Here is a 21,439-nt window from a genome sequence, read left to right as displayed (position 1 = left end):
TCTACTTGAGTAAAGACTTTTTCCTCCCTAAAAATTAGTCTGTCTTTCCACAAGAGAAAAATAAAGTGAGTGTTTCTCTCAGGGCCTGATATTTTCTAAAAGCTGGAAACATAAAGATGCACATGACATTTTACTTTTTAACATATAAATTAAACATGATTACAATTATTCTGAATTTAAAACATTCCAGACAGGTCTTAGTTTCTAAAATCTTTCAAAGGACATTTAAAAAAAATGCTTCCATTAAACTTAAATAGAATTCTCTAAAGCATGTTTGTTTTGTTTTGTTTTGTTTTTGAGATGGTGGGTCTTGCCATGTTGTCTAGGCTGGTCTCGAACTCCTGGGCTCAAGCAATCCTCCCTCCTCAGCCTTCTGAGCTGGGATTACAGGCATGCACCACCATGCCTGGCTCTAAAGCATGTTTTTTTTTTTATAATTGTTATTATATTATAGCTAAATTTTCCTAATTACCTTTCTTTGTTTTATTTCATTTGTAGAGATGGAGTCTCTCTCTGTCTCCCAGGCTAGAGTACAGGGGTCTGATGAAAGCTCACTGTAACCTTGAACTTCTGGGCTCAAGGGATCCTCCTGCCTCAGCCTCTACAGGTGCATGCCACTACACTTGGCTAGGTTTTAAAAAATTTCTGTAGAGACGAGGTCTCACTATGTTGCCCAGGCTAGTCTTGAACTCCTGGCCTCAGGCAATCCTCCTACCGCAGCTTTCCAAGGTGCTGGGATTATAGGCTTGAGCCACTGTACCAGGACTTATTTTGTTGTCATTGTTATTTTTGAGATGGGGTCCTGCTATATTGTCCAGCCTGGTCTCAAATTCCTGGGCTTAAGTTTTCCTTCTAACTCTAGTCTTAACGTTACCTGTACAGTATGCTACTATACTGAATACTGTAGGCAATTGTGACACAATGGTAAGTATTTGTGTATCTAAACATACCTAAACACAGAAAAGGTACAGCAAAAACGTGGTATTATAATCCCATGGGACCACCGTCACACATGCATCGTTGACTGAAATGTTGTTATGTGGCACATGACTGTATATTATGTTTTTCCTACATATACGTACCTATGATAAAGTTTAATTTATAAATTAAGCACAGTAAGAGATTAGCAACAATAATTAATAATAAAACAGAACAGTTATAACAATATACTGTCATAAAAGTTATGTGAATGTTGTCTCTCTCTCTCTCTCGAAATATCTTATTGTACTGTACTTACCTATTTTAGGACTGCGGTTGACCACGGGTAACTGAAACCTCGGAAAGCAAAATTGCAGATAAAGGAGGACTACTGTAATCAGTTTGAGGGGTAATCGTGAAATAATAGAATAATCTTTTAACACTAAAATTGCCTATTCATTTCTTTCTAAGTGAGGCTTAGAGGAAAGAACTATTTCTTCTCTCTTTCCCAAATTATTTAGAATGATTGATCATATCTTCCAGTCTCTACCAAGAATTTCTTGACACTCCTAGACCCCTAGCAACTGGGAAAAATAATTTCTATACACAAATATCCCATTAATCCATTGACATGTAGTTAGAAGTGAGGTGATAGAAATGCCATGGGTAGCTATAATAGTCAAAGTGGACCCAAACTGAATGGATCACAAAGTCTGAAATTTCCCTCTTTCTTTTCTCCTTGGTAACACTTCCAGAGCAGGGTCAAAATGCATAGAGGCCTACGATCTATTATATGGATTCCTAAAGAGATGCTACATCACTTGGGTTTTTACAATATTTGTTTTAAATTCCTATTGTTGAATGGAAATTACTGGTTTCTTGTTGATGTTTGGGTATTTAATCTGTCCCCCTACCCCCGCAACTACCTGAAAACATAAAACTCATAGGCTATCTCTGAACCCAAAGCAAATTTATAATATAAATTTTAAATTCCCAAACCAACAGTTCTATAGGGATCACTATTTCAAATACAAACTTAATGGTATCAGCTACTGGAACTCAGAACCCCTAACTCAGAAAAATACAAGCCAAAGGTAACAGCTATCATTTGCCTCATTCTGAGTGTGACTCCATGAATGTCACCTTCGAGAAGTTGCATGAAGCTGATACAACACCATATGCCTTTCCTCAGCACAAATGACCACATCCTGTGCCAGGCAGCATTTTTCTGTCTCTGTGGTTAAAAACTGGTACAAATTAATGTATAGCTCGGCAGAGCTGGAATGTTAGTTGAAGCTGTGATTTGAATCTCAGAAGTTTTAGACAAAGAACTACATTTCTTGGTCCCTTACGAAATCTAATATGGAAGAAAAAGACTCTGAGAAACTATTTTTCTTTTGTCCCTTTAAGCAACACACACACACACACACACACACACACACACACACACACACATAATCAACCTAGAATTTTCATTTAGTCACTTATTCAACATATATTTATTATACACCTACTGTGAGCTAGGTACTGTTCTAGGTGCTACAAATACCTGGCAGTGAAAAAAGACCAAGATCCTGGTTGATGGAGGAGGAAGGAGAGAAACAATAAATAAACAAACAAACAAAACTCCAAAACTATCTGTGATGAGTGTCATGCAGAGTATTAAAATAGGGTACTGTGTTAAAATAGTAACCAGGTTGTCAGGGAAAGCCTCTCTGAAGAAATAACATTTCAGATGAGATCTGAGTGACATTCATAAAGCAATGGTAATTAGATTTATCAACATAAATATCAGCATATAATGTGAGCAATGATAATACAAATATAGTGCTCCAAATTCACCAAAAAGCCTGGAAGGAAGTATTCTGTAATGCTGATAGGATAGAGGTGGGTTTTTCTTTTTTTCTCTGGACTTCAGTGAACTTTCCAAATTGTGGTATAATATAAAAATATATTTGGTGTTTGTTCCTGTTCCCAGTTCCAAGCACAGAGCTCCTAAAACCCTTGCAATTACCTGAATGATGGGAGTGTCTTTTCTTATTCATAATAAGCCCCTTTCAAGCATCTGAATTTATCCCAATGAGGTGAATCAGGTTGGGGCCCCTACATAGCCTCAAGATGGGTCTGGTCACCAGGAAAGACCACCTAGTTAGAGGGTTGAAACTTTCAGCCCCACCTACTGACCTCAGAGAAGGGGAGGCGATGCTGGAAGATTGAGCTATATAAAAACTCTTGAACAATGAGATTCAGACAGCTGCCAGGTTGCTGAACACCAGGAGGTGCTGGAAGGGTGGCATGTCCAGAGAAAGCATGAAATGTCCGTCCTCCTCCCTCCCACACCTTGCCCTTTGCATCTCTTCCATTTAGCTATTCCTGAGTTGTATCCTTTATAATAAACTGGTAAGTAAGCAAAGCAATTTCTTGAGTTTTGTGAGTCATTCTAGCAAAGTATCAAACCTGAGAGAGGCTTGTGGGAAACCTCAATTTTTTCCGAGTTGGACAGAAGTGTGGGTAACCTGGGGACCTGGTACTTGTGACTGACATCTGAAGTGAGGATAGTCTTGTGGGACAGAGCCCTTAACTTGTGGGGTCTGTACTAACCTGCAGTTAGTATCAGAATAGAATTGAATTATTGGACACCCAACAATTGAACTGTCTGGAGAATTGGTTGTTGGTGTTGGAAAATACTCAAGAATTGGTGTTGGGAGGAGGATTTGCTAGACCAGCCCTGGCTCACAGAAATATGTGGTTTGGAAGAAAAAGGATGAAAGGGTAGGGGATGAGGAGCCTTTGATTCCTGAGTTGTCTTATGGTCACTCAAGGTATGGAGCAGGATTTGTGCCATGGTCAGTTACTAAAGGTAAAAGTTATCAAGGGAATTTAGAGATGAACCCAACTCCTGGGGAGCTGGTTCACTGAGGCATAAGGAAATGCAAACTAATAAGAAAAAAGTGAAATATGCAATCTCATGGTTACTGTTATCAGCAATAGCTAAAATGAAAGTAAAAGAGAGTGCTAGGTTGGACCTTAATGCTGGACCAAAGCTCAGATTCTAGTCAGCCTGAGCTTTGAATGAAAGATGCAGTTACCCCTAATGGGACATCAGAGAAAACCTCTAAGACCTCTGATCACCAAAAAGGTATTCCACGCAGTGGACAGCAAACCTAAGAAACTACTGAAAGCAGGGGGTATAGTGTGAAAGAGTTAGTTTATTTTGTAGGTTAGTAGCATCAGCAGCTTCCTGAAGAAGCTTTACTAAACTGGGCTGTGAAAATAACTAATTTAGGGGCAATATCTTGATTTTTAAATGCTACAGAGTGGAAGACAATGTTTGGGTTGATACAGGGCCTGTAGCTCACTATGGAACAATCACAGATGGCTATACATCATCCAGACACACAGCAGGTTGTCCCTGAGGGGACACTGGACTGGATAAAAGCCACTATAGGGTCTATTTACCCCAAGGAGGGGGACCCTCTGACTCCCCCTATAAATGCCAGCAGAGCGCCCCAGATGAAGCAGCTGATATGCCTCACGTGCAAGTCAAGTGAGACGGGCTTTACAATAATCAAGATAGTTACCCACCGAATATGCCCACTCCCCAAGTCATGGTAGACGCCACGGTTAAGCGTGTGTCTAAGAACGTACGTGTTGGATACGGTATGGCAAAGGCAGTGTAGCTACAAAGAAAATGAGAACAAGGCTTGAAAGACAGAAGTTTATTACACTCAAAGGTCCCAGAGAGAGGGTCACTATATGCCATGCAGGGTCCCAGGGGAAAGCACTAGTGTGGATCAGGAGGCAAAAAAGAAGAGTGAGGGAAGAGGTTAGGCCATAGCCTGTGTTGGGGTTTCTGTGGGAAAGGCAAGGCAGGGCAGAGTAAACATTTAGGATTGGATAGTCTGAATAATTCTGGCGAGCTCTGGGGCACAGGGGTGGTCTCTAGTTGTCTGGTACCCGGTCCTGGGATGATCTAGGCAGGGGAAGTATCAGCTTGGTATATGAGAGTTAGATAAGAAGTGAGATATAATTGGGGTATGTACTCAGGATTGATTGGTTTGTATATGAAAAGCTTGCCCCTGGCCAAGCCCTTTATTATCCCTAAGAATTGGCGAGCCCTGGGAGACACGGTCTCTCCCTAGGTCTGTAAAGCCCCCGGACGCCAGAGAATGGAGAATACAAAAAATAAAACATATAGCTAATATTATTGGCCCTGTGATGAATGGATGCCAAATAGAAAAATACAGAGTCTGAGAAAATACAGTTGATACAGGGGTCCCTTTTGCATGGTCACCTCCTATAACTTTACTGCTGTAAAACTGAGCAACAGTCCAAGAAGCCTTATCGAATTTGCTTTCTCAGCTCTCTCTCATGGGTCTTAGAGATGCCAAGAAAAATGTTAGGTTAATGAACAGGAAAATGGGGAGAGGCAGAGAGGAGAGTCAGAGGATTCATCCCATCAAGGTGGATATTTTTAAATGGTTATTAAGAAATAAGGTGAATAAACGAAACCTTGATAAGAATGAAACAAAGAGGGGGAAAAAAGGGGGTGGGGAGAGCCAAGGGGACTCATTTCCAGGGTAAAATTCCCAGCAGAAACGGGATAAACCACAGACATTGATGGGGTTGAAACAAAGGTCATATTGCAGCATTACTGAAGGATGGGCAAACCAAAGGGGTCCCTTCCTGGTCACCCCACATTAAAGGGTACTGAACAGGTTCATTCTATTTACCGCAGTTTGCAAAAAAATTTAAAGTCAGAAGGTAAAGATTACAATGAGAAATTGAATCTGAAATTGCCTGGGACAATAGTCAGGCAGATTAATCATGGTAAAAATTGACAAAAGGGCAGGGTCCCTTGGCTCGACCCCTCACTAGAGACCCAAAAGCCTTCTGCACATGAGGGGGTAAAACGGTCAGAGGGTGGAGAAAAATAGTTTCTAGAACTCCCTGACAAGGAAGCCTCGTGTATTATGGTTTCAAAACTTGTTGGCAAAGCCCTAACAGGGGCTTCAGTGAGACTGGGAGAATATATGAATAGAAATGTACGAGCTGATAGGATTAAGATGGAGAGTTAGATGAAAATTGAAATGTTTAAACAGGCTGTCTGTGAAGAGGTTGTGTCTCCTTTACTTGAATGTTTTATGGGAATGGAGGTTATATCTGACTAGGGAACACCTCCTCTACCTGGTATTGTAAAACCAGAGCCTGTTGATGAATCCTAAGGGAGACTACAGTTAGAAATGTAAGAGTTGATGGGATTGAGGTGAAAGTTTGGAGGAAAATTGGCATGTCTGAAGTGGTTGTGTTTCTTTTACCCGAATGTATTCTGAAGATGGACCTCGTGTCTGTCTGGGGAATTGTTTCTATAGAACAGAAGGCATGAAAATCCGCCCTTCAAGCAATATTCATTAGACATGCTAAACAGGAATGAGTAAGATTGTCTGAGCCCACACAGTGAAGAAGAGAAGCTGGAGTGTGGTATGGGCAAATTCTCCGTGATAACTCTACGCGGGGTGTAGACTAGGGCTTAAGGCAAAGGCCTGTGAGTGCTTCTGACTAAAACTGGGGACCTTGGACTAGAGAATTTCCAATTAAGGGGAAATTACTAGCCTGCTATTAAACATTGAAGGACAAAAAATGATCTTAAAACCTAAAATACCAATGATATCTTGGGCGGGTCAGAGAAATGCTCCAATGGGGAAGGCAATGCCCAGAAGAGTTCTGTAATAAAACAGAAATGGTTTATGCTGGATCATCCCACCTGGGGAATACACAGATGAGATACTCGCAAGGATGGAGCCTCTTATCCCCTAGGACTGACTTTGGGACTGTGTGAGGAGCTGCTGGGTTCTATTATATCATCACTTGAATAGTACTCTATGAAGTAGCCTTTGACCAACAAACAGCTGCTTAGTTTGTGCATGGTAGTGCTAAGGTAAATAAATGGACAGCAACCTGTTTGGAAAACTACCACTGTTGTTGAAAAAGGTAAAAGCAAATCAGCTCAGAGGGCTGAATTATCTGCTGTTCTCCCAGCAATGATAGAAGAATTGAACAATGATCATGCCCTTATGTTTCAGTTTCTACTGAGTCATGGGTGATGGCCAATGGCAGGAATGGCAATGGAAACTTGACCCATTAAAGGGATTCCCATATGGGACACAGCCATGGAAATCACGATAGGAATCTGAGGTATGCATTAAAGTAGGACATGCAGATGCCCTGCAGAAGAATTTGCAGGTTCAGAAGGTGATTGGAACCAATGGGTGGCTATCACAGTGTGCTTGCTTCAAGTGGCTGCCTGGGTCTGTGAAATGAGTAGACAAGGCGGGGGATGCTGCAGTCATGCAGAGGAAGGGCTGAATTTGGACATATTCCTCTCGCACCCTCTTAGGCACAAAATGTCAACAAACCATCTGTCTGTCAACAAGAGAGACAGAGCCTGCAGATGGCTATGGGGAAGATTCCCGGGTGTGGGGTGGGGCAGAGGGGAGAGGCCCCATACATTGCTGTCAAGTGGATTGCATTGAGGAACCAATGAAATGCCCCAGGGGCTACAAATGGGTTTTGACAAGGAGAAACACTGACCCTGCACACGGCTTTGCTTACGTGGTGGGAGATGCAAATGGTCAGAGTAGCATGAAAGAACCACGACAGAAGATATTGCACCAATGCGGATGCCAAGTCGCATTTCTTCAGACCAAGGAACACTCTTTATTTACAGCCCATGTCAAACAATGGGCAGATATCCTCTTCAGATTAATAGTTCGATAGAGAATTGCAGTAGACAACTGAAACATTAGTTGTCTAAAACAGGGTGCAGCACAGACATGACTGGCTGGTTTACACATTTTCACCAGTGTGTGTTCACACTCAACATGAGCTAAGGGAGTGTCCACTAGGTAGATTCCTCTGTGTTTCTGGCTGATCTAGGGAGGAGGGACTCGGGGAGGATGCCGGTATGACTATACAATTCTTCCCAAGGAGGAGGACACTGCCATGAGGACCACCCTTCTTTTCCTTCTACACATCATGTCAACCTTCTCTTTCTTGCTAGATGCAGTGGTTGGAAAATAATGGAAATAAAAGAATACACAGAGACAAAGGTATAGTTTTATAGATTTATAAAGATTATAGGCAAAGCAGGAGCTCAGGGGGCCTAAATTTCTCTGTCAATCTCAAAAAGGCCACGAATGAAGTCTTACATGGTCATTTATAGGTAACAGTGATTAGTTGCCAGGGATAACAGATTTACATAACAGCAGGTAGTTCCTCTTAGGCTAACAGTTTTTCAAAAGGTTTCTACAGATCCCTTAACTAATTCTATCAATGTGAACAAATGGTTACAAAATCTTTCAAAGATCAAATTATAAATTATAAGGTAAATTTATCACTTAACAGAGGGGTTAAACAGAGATATACTGGCTCCATATTTTCTTTATCAGGTTATTGTGAATGGAGACAGGTAGTCCAGAGTTTTAAGCAGGAACTGCCCCTTGCTCTTAGCCATAGGCGGGCTGTTCAGGCGGCTGTCTGTTTGGGGCGGGCACTCTTTTATCACCTCTCATCCTGTAGTTTTTAAAAGATTCGCTTTGCTTTACAAAGCAAATCCAAACCTTTAGGTCTGAGAAACGCGGCGCCTTGTGGGATATAGCTGCTACTGTCTTTCAGAGACGCCCTCCTGAGGTGCAACAGCATTTGATATGCAAACCAACACGTTCACATATTCCTTCAGGGCAAAGCTCTGAAAAACACCTGAGACATATCCTGTCTCCAATATATTTATATTAATTCATGGAGCAACAGTTCGGTACCTATGTAACCCTATCCTATATATTATGGGAGTGGACTGAGGAAGAGTTACTTGCTAGATTAGTATTGCTGCTTGCAATCTTGACCAGCACAGTGGCCAAACCTAATGTTCCTTGCAAAGTTTGGTATAAATAGAGAGAAGGAGGAATAGTAGCTGAGAGTAAAGGAATAAATAAATGGGTTATATAACAAGTCCTGTGAGTCATCCTAGCAAATTATTGACCTGAGGGGGGGTTGTGGGAACCCCTGACTTTGTAGCCAAGTCAGACAGAAGTGCAGGTAACCTGGGTACCTGGTAACCTTGAGACTGGTATCTGAACTGGGAGCAGTATTGTGCAACTGAGCCCCTCACCTGTGGAGTCTGCCCTAACACTGGGAGTTAGTATCAGAATTGAATTGAATTGAATTGTTGGACACCTAGTGATTGTCTGGACAATAGAAAACACCCCAGAAAAACTTCTATGATAAACATGTATTACTTTTATAATGTAAAAGAGTAAAATAAACATTATTTTTTAAACAAAGTTAATATAACTTCAACGCTAAATAATCAGCTTAAATTGTCAAAATTTGCTGATATCCTGTAACTATTAAATGCAAATATTTGTGAAATGAACAAAACTTAATCACTCCTAACTAAACCCAAATCCACAAATGCAAGTTTTCTTTGGATAGCAGATTTCTTCTTCATTCTTAGCCTTAACCGTATCTGTAACCATCACTGCCTAGTCCACACACTATGGCTCACCTCCTATGTCTTCATCTTCATTGGTTGGGCCTTCTGTGCTGTCCATATTTTCTATTTCATGAGGTTTGGTTAAATTGTAGTCATTCAAAACTGTTGGACTTTCTAAAAGACAAAAAGAGTTTTAAGTATGCAACCAAGTTTTTTTTGTTTTGTTTTTGTTTTTTAAGACAGAGTCTTGCTCTGTTGCCCGGGCTAGAGTGCTGTGGCATCAGCCTAGCTCACAGCAACCTCAAACTCCTGGGCTCAAGCGATCCTCCTGCCTCAGCCTCTCCAGTAGCTGGGACTACAGGCGCGTGCCATCATGCTTGGCTAATTTTTTCTATTTTCAGTTGCCCAGCTAATTTTTTTTTTCTATTTTTGGTAGAGACGGGGTCTCGCCTCTTGCTCAGGCTGGTCTTGAACTCCTGAGCTCAAGGGATCCTCCCGCCTCGGCCTCCCAGAGTGCTAGGATTACAGGTATGAGCCACCACACCCAGCCTGCAATCAACTTTAAAGGATTTTTATAAATATGTATTAAGTAGACCCCCATTTAATTTTCAGCCTCACATAACCCTTTAGTGACAGACAGTATCCCCCTTCACATATACCCAAAAGGTATATATATAAAAACTCTTGAAGTTTAGAAATATGCCCAGGGTTCACACACCCTTCCATTATATACAACTTTCTTAAATAAAACTCTCACCTGAGTTATAATAATAAAATGCACTCATGTTCCTTCTGGACAAAATTTCCCTCTCCATTAGTATACTCATGATATTCAGCAGGATTGCATTGCTATTGATGACCAAGAACTATTAATATGTAACAATGAGAAATATTGAGCCCAAAATGCTGGCATGACCAAATTTGGGAAAGATGCTCTCCTTAGAGGAAGGCTGTAAGCTTCTGTATGCCAAATTCTATTTTCCCCTTCTGTTCACATTATAAATGGGATTCTGTGGAAAACATATTGGACCCTAAGTCACTTTGTTTCTTTGAACATTTACTAAATGCTGACAAGGCTACAGATATGAATAAGTCATTATTATGCCTGTCCTCAAGGAGCCCAGACTTTGCAGATATACTTAAGAGAAGGCCACAGTTATAATGTAAGGTAGACTCAGACAAGGGCTTAAAAGAAATACAAAGTGTTAAGGGAGCTTATAAGTGAAAGTGTGCACATATAATAAAAGCATGCTTAAATAAACAGCAAAGTTGTTAAAAATCAAGTTTAAGGAAAATAAAATTTTGTATAATAAATACTGATAATACTGGAAGTAAGAAAAAAAGGAACAATGTAGCTGGAATTATTCTCACATATAAGTTTAGCAGCTTAACAAAAAATGATAGCAGAAGAAATGAACTGAAAATTCACCCATTTTCTATCTAATTCCTTCCCAGTATTCAACAGAATATTTACTGAGTACTTATTAATGCAACAAATATTCAAAGGCACTGAATCCTGGAGCATTTAAGCAGGGCTAAAGTAGGGAGTGACTAGGAACCTTGCAGTGACATTCCTTTCAGCAGCAGCCATGACTGTACACATGCAACAGGACATTTGCTGGAAGGCAGGACTGAAATGGAAGCACGTTTCATAAAATCCATCACTAAGAGGCCTTGTAAATGTGGTCACTAGGGACCCATTTTTTGATTTATGAATATCTAAAGTTTCTAATTTCTGCATATTATAATGCATATACTATGAACTCTAAGATACTGATCTAAACAGTGGTCCACTTTTCTCAAGCCTGAAATGACTAAAATATAGTGCACACTTGAACAATTAATATGAGGTTCAAATTCAATTAAAATATGAGGTTACAACTCACAGTAACACAAAAAGGCACTTAAGTGATAAATTTTATAATATAAGTTTTGATTCAAACAAAGTGAGTTAATGAGAAAATATAAAAGTAATTTTTAGGAAATAAAATTATTTTAAATGTTTACTGTATATTCTAGAGCATGAGTAAGCAAACTATGGCCTGAGGGCCAAGTCTGACCATAGCCTCTTTCTGTATGGGCCCAGAGGTAGAAATAGTTTTAAAATTTTTAAAGGGTTATAAAAAATACAAGGAAGAACATGCAACAGAGACCATATGTGGCCTGCAAAATCTAAAATATTTACTAGTTGGCTCTTTACAAAAAAGTTTGCTGACCACTTTTCTAGAGCAAACAGCACAAGTCATTCAAATACAAGCTACTCTATTATTTGACAAAAACTGTCTTTATCCAAACCAATCAGTTTAAAAATTAAAAAAAGAAAAAAACCCAGTGATCAACATTAGGTAGAATATAGTTTGGCCCTATGATGCTAAAGAATTTACATGATCTAAAATGGGCAAGTATTTTTTTTAATCGGCAAGAGACAACCACATTTTAAAGAAACACATTTCCATAGCATTTTTAATACAATCAGAATAAGCATGTTCCTTTTTTTTTGGTATTTTTAGTAAAGGGATATTTATAGAGAGGAAAGACCTCATGTTACCTGTGGGCACAGACTGCTCCTGAGTGCTTTTCAGGTCTACATTTGGTTGTATATCTGAAAAGAAAGAGGTTATAAATATTAGCTATTTTGGGTACATTTCTACAGATTTGAGCATTCCAAATTTAATAAGGATATCATTTTGGAAAACTTAGCAGAATTCCTCTTTCAGAGCAGGACCAATCTTCCCCTATAACTCTTTCTAAAAGTGGCTCAAGGAGGATGAAAGAAATTATTGATGCAGCAATGCTACTCTAAGAACATTCTGTCAGAGATCTATTAATACCTATACCATGAACAACAAGCAAAAAGTGGGTCCCATTAGAATTTCAGATACCATTTATTCTTCCCCCCAATATTTTATTGTGAACATTTTCAAACATATAGGAAGAACAGTTAAAAGAACTGCACAGTGAACACCCAATACCCACCAATCAGATTCTACAATTAACATTTTGCATTTTTGCCTTATCATATACCTTTCCTATCTATTAATCATTCAATCTGTCCATCGATCCATCTGAATTTTTTGACGCATTTCAAAATAAGTTGCAGAGAACAGTGTACTTCACTCCTAACACTTCCACATGCATATTATTAACTAGAATTCAATATTTGTTTATAAGATTTTTTAAGGTAAAATTTACATATAGTGAAAGCACAGATCTTAAGTGTACCATTCACGAGTTTTAAAAAATGCACATCCTTGCGTAATGCAAACCCCTATCAAGATACAGAACATCACCATGATCCCAGAAAAGTTCCCTCCTGTCTCTTCCTAGTCAAGCCCCACCTACATACTCCAGAGACAACCACTATTTTGATTTCTTTCCACCACAGACGAGTTTAGTCTATTTTAGAACTTTATAAAAATGGAATCATATATGGTATAAACTCTTTTGCCAGAGGCTTCTTTCACTCAGCGTAATGTTTTGAGATACATCCATTCTGTGGTGTTTATCAGTTGTTCATTCTTTTTTATTGCTTAGTAGTATTCCATCATGTGACTATCCCAGTTTATCCATTCTTCTATTGATGGACACCTAGACTGTTTCCAGTTTGGACTATTATGAATAAAGCTACGATGATATTTCTTTTTTAATAATAAACTTTTAAATTTTAGAATAGTTTTAAATTTACAGAAAAATTGCAAAGCTAATACAGAGTTCCCATACACCCCACACCCAATTTACCCTATTATTAACACATGAGTATGGCACATTTGTTATAATTAATGAACAAATATTGATATATTATTACTAAGTATTCAGATTTCCTTAGTTTTCGTCTAATGTCCTTTTTTTGTTCCAGGACGCCATCCAGGATCTCCCATTATATTTAGCAACCATGTCCCCTTAGGCTTCTCTGGGTTGGGATAGTTTCTCAGACTTTCCTTGTTTTGATGACCTTGACAGTTTTGAGGAGTGCTGGTCAGGTTTCTCTCCCTCAATTGGGATTTGTTTTTCCCATGATTAGATGGGGGTATGATCATCCTTGTTCAAGTCTTTTGCTCATTTTTATTAGTTTGTATTTTTATTGTTTTAGGAGTTCTTTATAGATTACCAATATTGATCCTTTGTCAGATATATATTTTGGTAATATCTTCTTCTAGTCTGTGACTTGCTTCTTCGTTTTCTTTATTTAATAGTGTCTTGATATCCAGAAGTTTTAAATTTTGAAGTTTACTGTATCAATTTTTAAATGGATATTCCTTTGTTTCTTATTTAAGAAAACTTTATCACCCCCAATTTGTGACAATATTCACTCGTTTTCTTCTATAAGTTTCACAGTTTTGGCTTTCGTGTTTCACTCTATGATCCATATTGAGTAAATTTTCTTCTTCTAAGTGTGAGGTGGAATTTGAGCTTCATTATTTTCCATATGGATATGCAGTTGTTCCAGCATCATTTGTTGAAAAGACTTTTCTTTCTCCATTGGATTGCTTCGGTGCCTTTGTCAAAAATCAAACGACTTTAAGAGTACAGGTTTATTTTTCAGTTCTTTATTCTGCTCCAGTGCTATACTGTCTATCATTACACCATAATGTCTTGATGCTGTATAGGAAAGCTGTGAAGTCAGGTAGTATACACCCTCAACTTTGTTCTCCTTTTTAATGTCTCTTTGGCTGCTTTAGATCCTTTGCATTCTCATATAAATTTTAGAATAAGACTGTTTATTTATTTTTTAAAACCCCAGAAGGATTATGATTAGAATTGTATTGATCAGTTTGAGTTTTAACAATGAGTTTTTCAATCCATGAGCACGATACTTCTCTCCACTTATTTAGGTCTTCTTCAATTTCCCTTAGCAATGTTTTGTAGTTTTGATATACAGGTCTTACATGTTTTTTGTTAAATTTATTTCTAAATATTATATGTTTTATGATGCTATTACAAGTGAAATTTAAATATTTTAATTGTTTACAGCTAGTATATAAAGATGTAATTGATTTTTGCATATTGACCTTGTATATTGAGATCTTACTAGATTGCCTTATTAATTTTAGTAGTTGTTTTTTGGTATATTCCTTAGGATTTTCAATGTAAGTAATCATGTCATCTGCAAAATGAGATGATTTCATGTCTTCCTTTCCAATCTTTATGCCTTTGATTTCTTCTCTTGCTTTATTGCATAGCTGGAATTGCTAGTACAATGGAACAGAAGGGATGACAGTGTACATCCTTGCCTTGTTCCCAATCTTAGAAGGATATTTTACCATAAATTATGATTTTTAACTATAGGTTTTCCATAGAGCCCAAGAAGTTTCTTTCTATTACAAATTTGCTAACAGCTTTTTGTTTGTTTGTTTGTTTTGAGACAGGGTCTCGCTCTGTTGCCCAAGCTAGAGTGCAGTGGTGTCATTATAGCTCACTGCAACCTCAAACTTCTGGGTTCAAGTGATCCTCCTACTTCAGCCTCCCAAGTAGCTGGGATTACAGGTACATGCCACCATGCCTGGCTAATTTTTCTATTTTTTTGTAGAGCTGGTGTCTTGCTCTTGCTCAGGCTGGTCTCAAACTCTTGGCCTCCCAAAGTGCCAGGTTGCTATGAGTTTTTGAAATCATAAATGAATATAGAACTTTTTCAAATATTTTTTCTGCATCTATTGAAATTATGTATTTTTTCCTCATTTATTCTATTAATTTGGTGAATTACATTAATTCGACTCCTGAGATAAACCTCTGCTTGGTTATACCATATTTTCTCTTTTATGTATTGCTGGATCCAATTATCAATAGTTTATTAAGGATTTTTAAAATATTTTTTATTTTATCTGCCTAGTTTATTAAGGATTTATGCATCTACGCGCATGAGTAATTTGGGCCTATAATTTTCTCTCTCTTTAATGTCTTCATTAGGTTTTGGTATCAGAGTTTGGTAGCATTCCTTTCCCCTTTATTTTCCGAAAGAGTTAGGTGAGATTAATTTCATTTTCTATGTTTGATACAATTCACCTGTGATACCCTTTGGGCCTGGAGTTTTCTTTTTTCTTTTTTTTTTTAATTAATTAATTTTTTTTTTTTTTTTTGAGACAGGGTCTCACTCTTTTGCCTAGGCTAGAGTGCCATGGTGTCAGCCTAGCTCACAGCAACCTCAAACTCCTGGGCTCAAGTGATCCTTCTGCCTCAGCCTCCCGAGTAGCTGGGACTACAGGCATGTGCCATCATGCCCGGCTAATTTTTTCTATATACTTTTAGTTGTCCGATTAATTTCTTTCTATTTTTAGTAGAGATAGGGTCTCGCTCTTGCTCAGGCTGGTCTCGAACTCCTGAGCTCAAATGATCCGCCTGCCTCGGCCTCCCAGAGTGCTAGGATTACAGGCCTGAGCCACCATGCCAGGCCCTGGAGTTTTCTTTTGATAATAATTTAAATTTCTTTACTAGATCTAAGCTCATTCCAATTTTTAAAAAATTTGATTTTTTATTAGTTTTGGCAAGTTGTATTTTTCAAAGAATTTGTCCGTTTTAAGTTGTCAAATTTATTGGCATCAAATTGTTTGTAACATTTTCTTGTTATTCTCTTAATATCTGTAGGATCTATAGTCATATTTTCTTTTCATTGTTGATATTGCTAATTTGTATTCTCTTTTTCTTAGATATCTGTTTTTTTTTTTTTTTTTTTGAGACAGGGTCTCACTCTTTTGCCTAGGCTAGAGTGCCATGGTGTCAGCCTAGCTCACAGCAACCTCAAACTCCCAGGCTCAAGCAATCCTTCTGCCTCAGCCTCCCGAGTAGCTGGGACTACAGGCATGTGCCACCATACCCGACTAATTTTTTTTTCTATATATTTTTAGTTGTCCAATTAATTTCTTTCTAATTTTAGTAGAGACGGGGTCTCGCTCTTACTTAGGCTGGTCTCGAACTCCTGAGCTCAAACAATCCACCCGCCTCGACCTCCCAGAGTGCTAGGATTACAGGTGTGAGCCACCACACCTGGCCTAGATATCTGTTTTTTTAAAAAATATTTTCAAAGAACTGATTTCTGGCTTGCATAATTTTTTCTATTGTTTGTCAGTTTTCAATATTATTGATTTCTTCTGTGTATTATTTTCTTCCTTCTATTTACTTTGGACTTAATTTACTCTTTTTCTGGCCTCTTAGGTGAAACTTTAGTGACTGATTTTGCTCTTCTTTTCTATAATAATTATAAGCATTTAAAGCTATAAGTGTTCCACTAAGCATGCTTTAACTGTACCTCATAAATTTTGATGTTTCATTTTCATTAAAATTCAGTTCTAATTTCCCTTGTGACTTCTTTGATTTACTGGTTATTTATGTTTTTAATTTCCAGATACTTGGGGAAATGAGCAGATTATCTAGTTAACTTATTGTTATTGATTTTTAATTCCATTCCACTATAGTCAGAGAATACAGTTTGTGATTTCAGTCCTTTTAAATTTATTAAGACCTGTTTTCTTGGTGAATGTTCAGTGAGTGCATAGTTGATAAGTATGTATATTCTGCAGTTGTTGGGTGTACTCTTTTATACATGTCAATTAGATCAAGGTAGCTGACAATGTTGTTGAGATCTATGGCTTTACTAATTTTTGGCTAGTTGTCTCATTTCTGAAAGAGGAGTGTTAAAATCTTCAAATAATATTATTTATTTGTCTATTTCTCCCAGATCTTGAGTCTATAATACACATCTTTAATTTTCCACAGTCTTCTTAGAGTTATATACTACTTCACACAAAATGTGTGACGCCTGGAACCATTTTGGCCTATTTCCCACCCTCCAACCTTTATATTATAGTTGTCATATGTATCACAACTACATACACTACAAACCTCAAAGCACAATGCCATTAATTTTAGCTTTCAATAGTCATATTGTAAAGATTAAGAGGAAAAAATAATACTTTCTATTTACCCACATATTTAACATTTCTGATGCTTTTCATTCTTTCATAAAAATCCAAGTTCCCATCTGGTATCATCATTTCCCTTCAGTCTAAAGAACTTCCTTTAACATTTCCAGTAGTGCAATTGTGTGAGGGACAAATTTTCTTAGCTTTCATGTATTTGGAAATGTCTTTATTTTACCTTCAATATTACAGGATATTTTTATTAGAGATAGAATTCTTGGTTGACAGGTTTTTTTTTATTTCTTCTAGTTCCTTAAAGATGGCATTCCACTGTCTTCTAGCTTCTATTGTTTCCAATGAGAAGTCAGTGGTATCATGTATCATTGCTTTTCTATATATAATGTGTTCTTTTTCTCTGAATGCTTTCAAGGTTTTCTCTTTACTTTTGGTTTCAGCAGTTTGATTATGGTATGCCTAGGTGTAATTTTTTTTGCACCCATTAACCATCCCCACTTTGTGTCCAGGTGTAATTTTATTTGCCTTTATCCCACTTTGCTTCACAGAACTTCTTAAATCTGTAAAGTTGTGTTTTTCACCAAATTTGAGTTTTCCAGCCATTATTTCCTTAAATAATTTTTCTGTTCCATTCTACCATTCCTTTTCTTCTATAATTACAATTACATGTATGTTAGATCTTTTCATATTTTCCCACAGTTCCCTGAGGCTCTGATCTTTTTCCCCAGTGATTTTTCTCTGTGCTATTCAGAGTGAATAATTTCTGTTATTATATCTTCAAGTTCACTCGCTCTTTCTTCTGTCACTTAATTTGCTGTTAAGACTATTTTGCAATTTTTTTTTTTTTTTTGAGACAGAGTCTCACTCTGTTGCCCTGGTTAGAGTGAGTGTCGTGGCGTTAGCCCAACTCACAGCAACTTCAAACTCCTGGGCTCAAGAGATCCTCCTGCCTCAGCCTCCCGAGTAGCTCGGACTACAGGCATGCACCACCATGCCCAGCTAATTTTTTCTATGTATTTTTAGTTGTCCCGATAATTTCTTTCTATTTTTTTTTTAGTAGAGACGGGGTCTCGCTCTTGCTCAGGCCGGTCTTGAACTCCTGAGCTCAAACAATCGGCCCGCCTCGGCCTCCCAGAGTGCTAGGATTACAGGTGTGAGCCACCACACCTGGCCCAGATATTGCAATTTTTAAAAGAATTTCCATTTTGTTCTTTGTCGTAATTTCTCTGTTGAAATTTCCCGTTTGTTAATTCATTAAAAACATATTGTCCTTCACATCCTTGAATATAATTATTACAGCTGCTTAATCTTGTCTGCCAATTCCAATATCTATGTCATCTCAGGGTTAGTCACCATTGATTTCCTTTTCTCTTGAGTATAGGTCATGTTTTCCTGCTTCTTCATATGACCTAATAATTTTGGATCATATCCTGAACATAGTGGATGATATATTACAGAAACTCTGAATTCTTTTATGTTCCTCTGAAGTGTATAGGAGTTTTTCTTTGTTTGTTTTACTTTTTTTAAGCACGCAGTTAACTTGCTTTGACTCAAATTCAAATTTGTCTCAACTGTGGTGGGCAGCAGGTAGGGAGACCAAATGTCCCAGTATACCTGGATTGAGGGGTTTCCAGAACTTTCATAGTCTCCCAGGGAAACTAGGATGAGTTGGCCTCCCTTGCAGATGCATAAACCTCTGTTTAGTTATTTTAGCCTCAGATGTGCTACTCAGAGCGTGACCCTACATATGTAGTTCAAGGATCGACCAGAGAATTTATACACAAAAAAAGCCCTCTCTGGCTTTTTCCATTCCAGGATCTCATTCTCCTCCCCCACTTCCCAGTGGCTGTGGTTGCTATGGTTTGTTAAGCCAGTAAGACTGTGGATTTCATTAATATAACCAAGTTTTAACCACCCTGAGGCAAAAATGTGGGCCTGCCCTTGGGCAAAAAGCCATAAAACAGGCTGCTTTTGGTCATTTTTCGAATACCTTCAGGTGATAAATTTTTAAATATTTTGTCCATAATCTACAATTGCTATCTATGGGAAGGTTGGTTCAACAGGAGGTACTCCTCCATTACCAGAAATTAAAACTCTCCTTTGTTCTTTGTTTTAATGGTGACCATTTACCCAAAACTGTTCAGGATAGTACTGATTTCAAACACTCCATACTGTAATCAGGTCATATTCTAATTTTTGGCTTGAAAAATACAGTCACTGTGTTTATATTCTATCCTGATTTTAAAATTTTAACATATCAGCTATTAGATGTTAGCAACAAAGCATAAAGGCAGGGGAAATAAATACATTTTAAAAATAAGCAAAGGGGCAGCTTGGCATGGGGTGTCAAAACCCAAGCAGGGTGAGAGCAATGACCACATAAGGAACGGGGGCAGCCCAGGGTGGGTTGCTGGAGACCAACCAGCATAATGGGTGTGCCCATAGGGTGGGCAGTCTGAGTGAGGGAAAGAGGTTTCCATGTGGAGGGATAGACAGTGAAGGCAGAGACTGAACAAGGTAAGGAGGACGGGGGAGTGCCTGACTTGGAGTGCTGGAGTCTGAGAGGAATAAAGAGGGCATCCAAGCTAAAGGACAGGCTAGCATGGGAAGTCGGAGCCTGGGCATAACGAGGACATCTATGCATCTATGGGGGAGGTCTGGTGTGGGGTTTCAGAGCCTAAAAAGGGTGAATGGGGCGCTCACATTAGGAGAGTGGGGGCTGGCAGCACGGAGCCCAAAGGAATGAAGAGAACTTCTATGCACGAGAGTAGTCCAGGGCAAAGTGCCAAAACTTGAGTAGGGTGAAGAGGGCACCCGTATTTTAGGGGCAGTCTTGCAAGGGGATGTCAGAGTCCAAGCAGTGGAGAGGCACGTCCACTCAGAGTGGAGGCTATGGTATGGGGATGTCAGGACCTAACGAGGCAAAGAGAGCATCTGTGCCAAATAGGAGATGGTAGCAGCAATGGGTGCCTGGTTATTATATAAAGGAGGATTCAGCAAATAAGTAAATAGAATAAAGATAATGAAAGCCAGGTTTCTCTGTCAGAGACAGAGTTACAAATACAGAAACCTGTGGTACTGTATTGCAATTGGAGGCCCTGGAATGAACTCATGGCTTCCACCATATATAAAAAGATATGAAATATAGATGTAAATGTGTGTATACGGGTATACACCCCTAGCGTTGTCCACTGAGGGTATCCAGGAGCAGTGACACTGTAACAGCTTCTAGCATCCAGATACTACCTTCTAAATATCATTCTCCAGTTAAAGGAACCAGGCTCCTTTGAGAAATGACTGATTCCAGAGTTGCAGCAGGAAAAGTACAAGATAAGTCTGGAACATTTTGCTGTGCCAGAGAGCAAGGAAGTGCTCACAGAATGAAGAGGATATCTTAAAAGGTTATAGAAGTTGGCCACGTGCGTGTAATCCCAGTGACTCAGGAGGCTGAGGCAGGAGGAGCACTTGAGCCCAGGAGTTCAAGACCAGCCTGGACAACATAGTGAGACCCCCATCTCTAAAAAAAAAAGAAGGAAAGAAGGAAGGAAGGAAAAATTAGCCAGACATAGTGACATGTGTCTTTAGTCCCAGCTACTAGGGAGGCTGAGGCAGGAAGATCACTTGAGCACAGGAGTTCGAGGGTGCAGAGAGCTATGGTTGTGCCACTACCCTCCAGCCTGGGCAACAGAATAAGACCCTGTCCCGAAAAAAGATATAGAAGTCATTTTGAAAGGGTTTCCTGTGGCCAAATCTGGGACGAGAGAGCATCAAAATAATAATGATAGTATTAGATTATAATCCATTAAAAAAACAGATATTATAAGTCCATTCTTATTAATAAGTAAGTGAATAAATTGAAAGTCTGATGACAAATAGGATATGCATATAGTTCCAAAGTGCTTATCTCCAAAAATACTTATTAATTATAAAGGCGAAAGAGTACCTATATAGTGGAGAAGTCTGTTCGACACCACTGTAGCTGAGCAAAGTTACATGTGATCACATTGGTAATGAGACAAATGAAAATTATGTGCTGCCTGAGAGTGACAAGAACACAGCACCACTTCTGTGATATTCCTGCCAAATATGCGTAACACGAATCGGTGAGGAAACAGACTCTAACGGAGGGATAGGTCACAAAGCAACTGGTTTGCAATCCTCAAAA

General features: G+C 38.7%; 1 protein-coding gene across 1 annotated transcript in view; it reads right to left on the bottom strand.

Annotated features, from left to right (window-relative positions):
• LOC105822774 (zinc finger protein Aiolos-like) overlaps positions 1–21,439 on the bottom strand; it is a 76,321-nt gene that overhangs the window by 35,025 nt on the left and 19,857 nt on the right. The window contains exons 2-3 of the mRNA XM_012659810.1: positions 11,958–12,011; positions 9,482–9,583 (exon numbers count right to left, since the gene is read on the bottom strand). Coding sequence (XP_012515264.1) covers positions 9,482–9,583; positions 11,958–12,011 — 156 coding nt within the window. The remainder of the gene's footprint in view (positions 1–9,481; positions 9,584–11,957; positions 12,012–21,439) is intronic.

The sequence above is a fragment of the Propithecus coquereli genome, unplaced genomic scaffold (assembly GCF_000956105.1).
Source record: "Propithecus coquereli isolate 6110/MARCELLA unplaced genomic scaffold, Pcoq_1.0 Scaffold119, whole genome shotgun sequence".
Lineage (NCBI taxonomy): Eukaryota > Metazoa > Chordata > Mammalia > Primates > Indriidae > Propithecus > Propithecus coquereli.
Note: the sequence above shows the minus strand (reverse complement) of the source record. Positions and strands in the feature narration are given on the sequence as shown.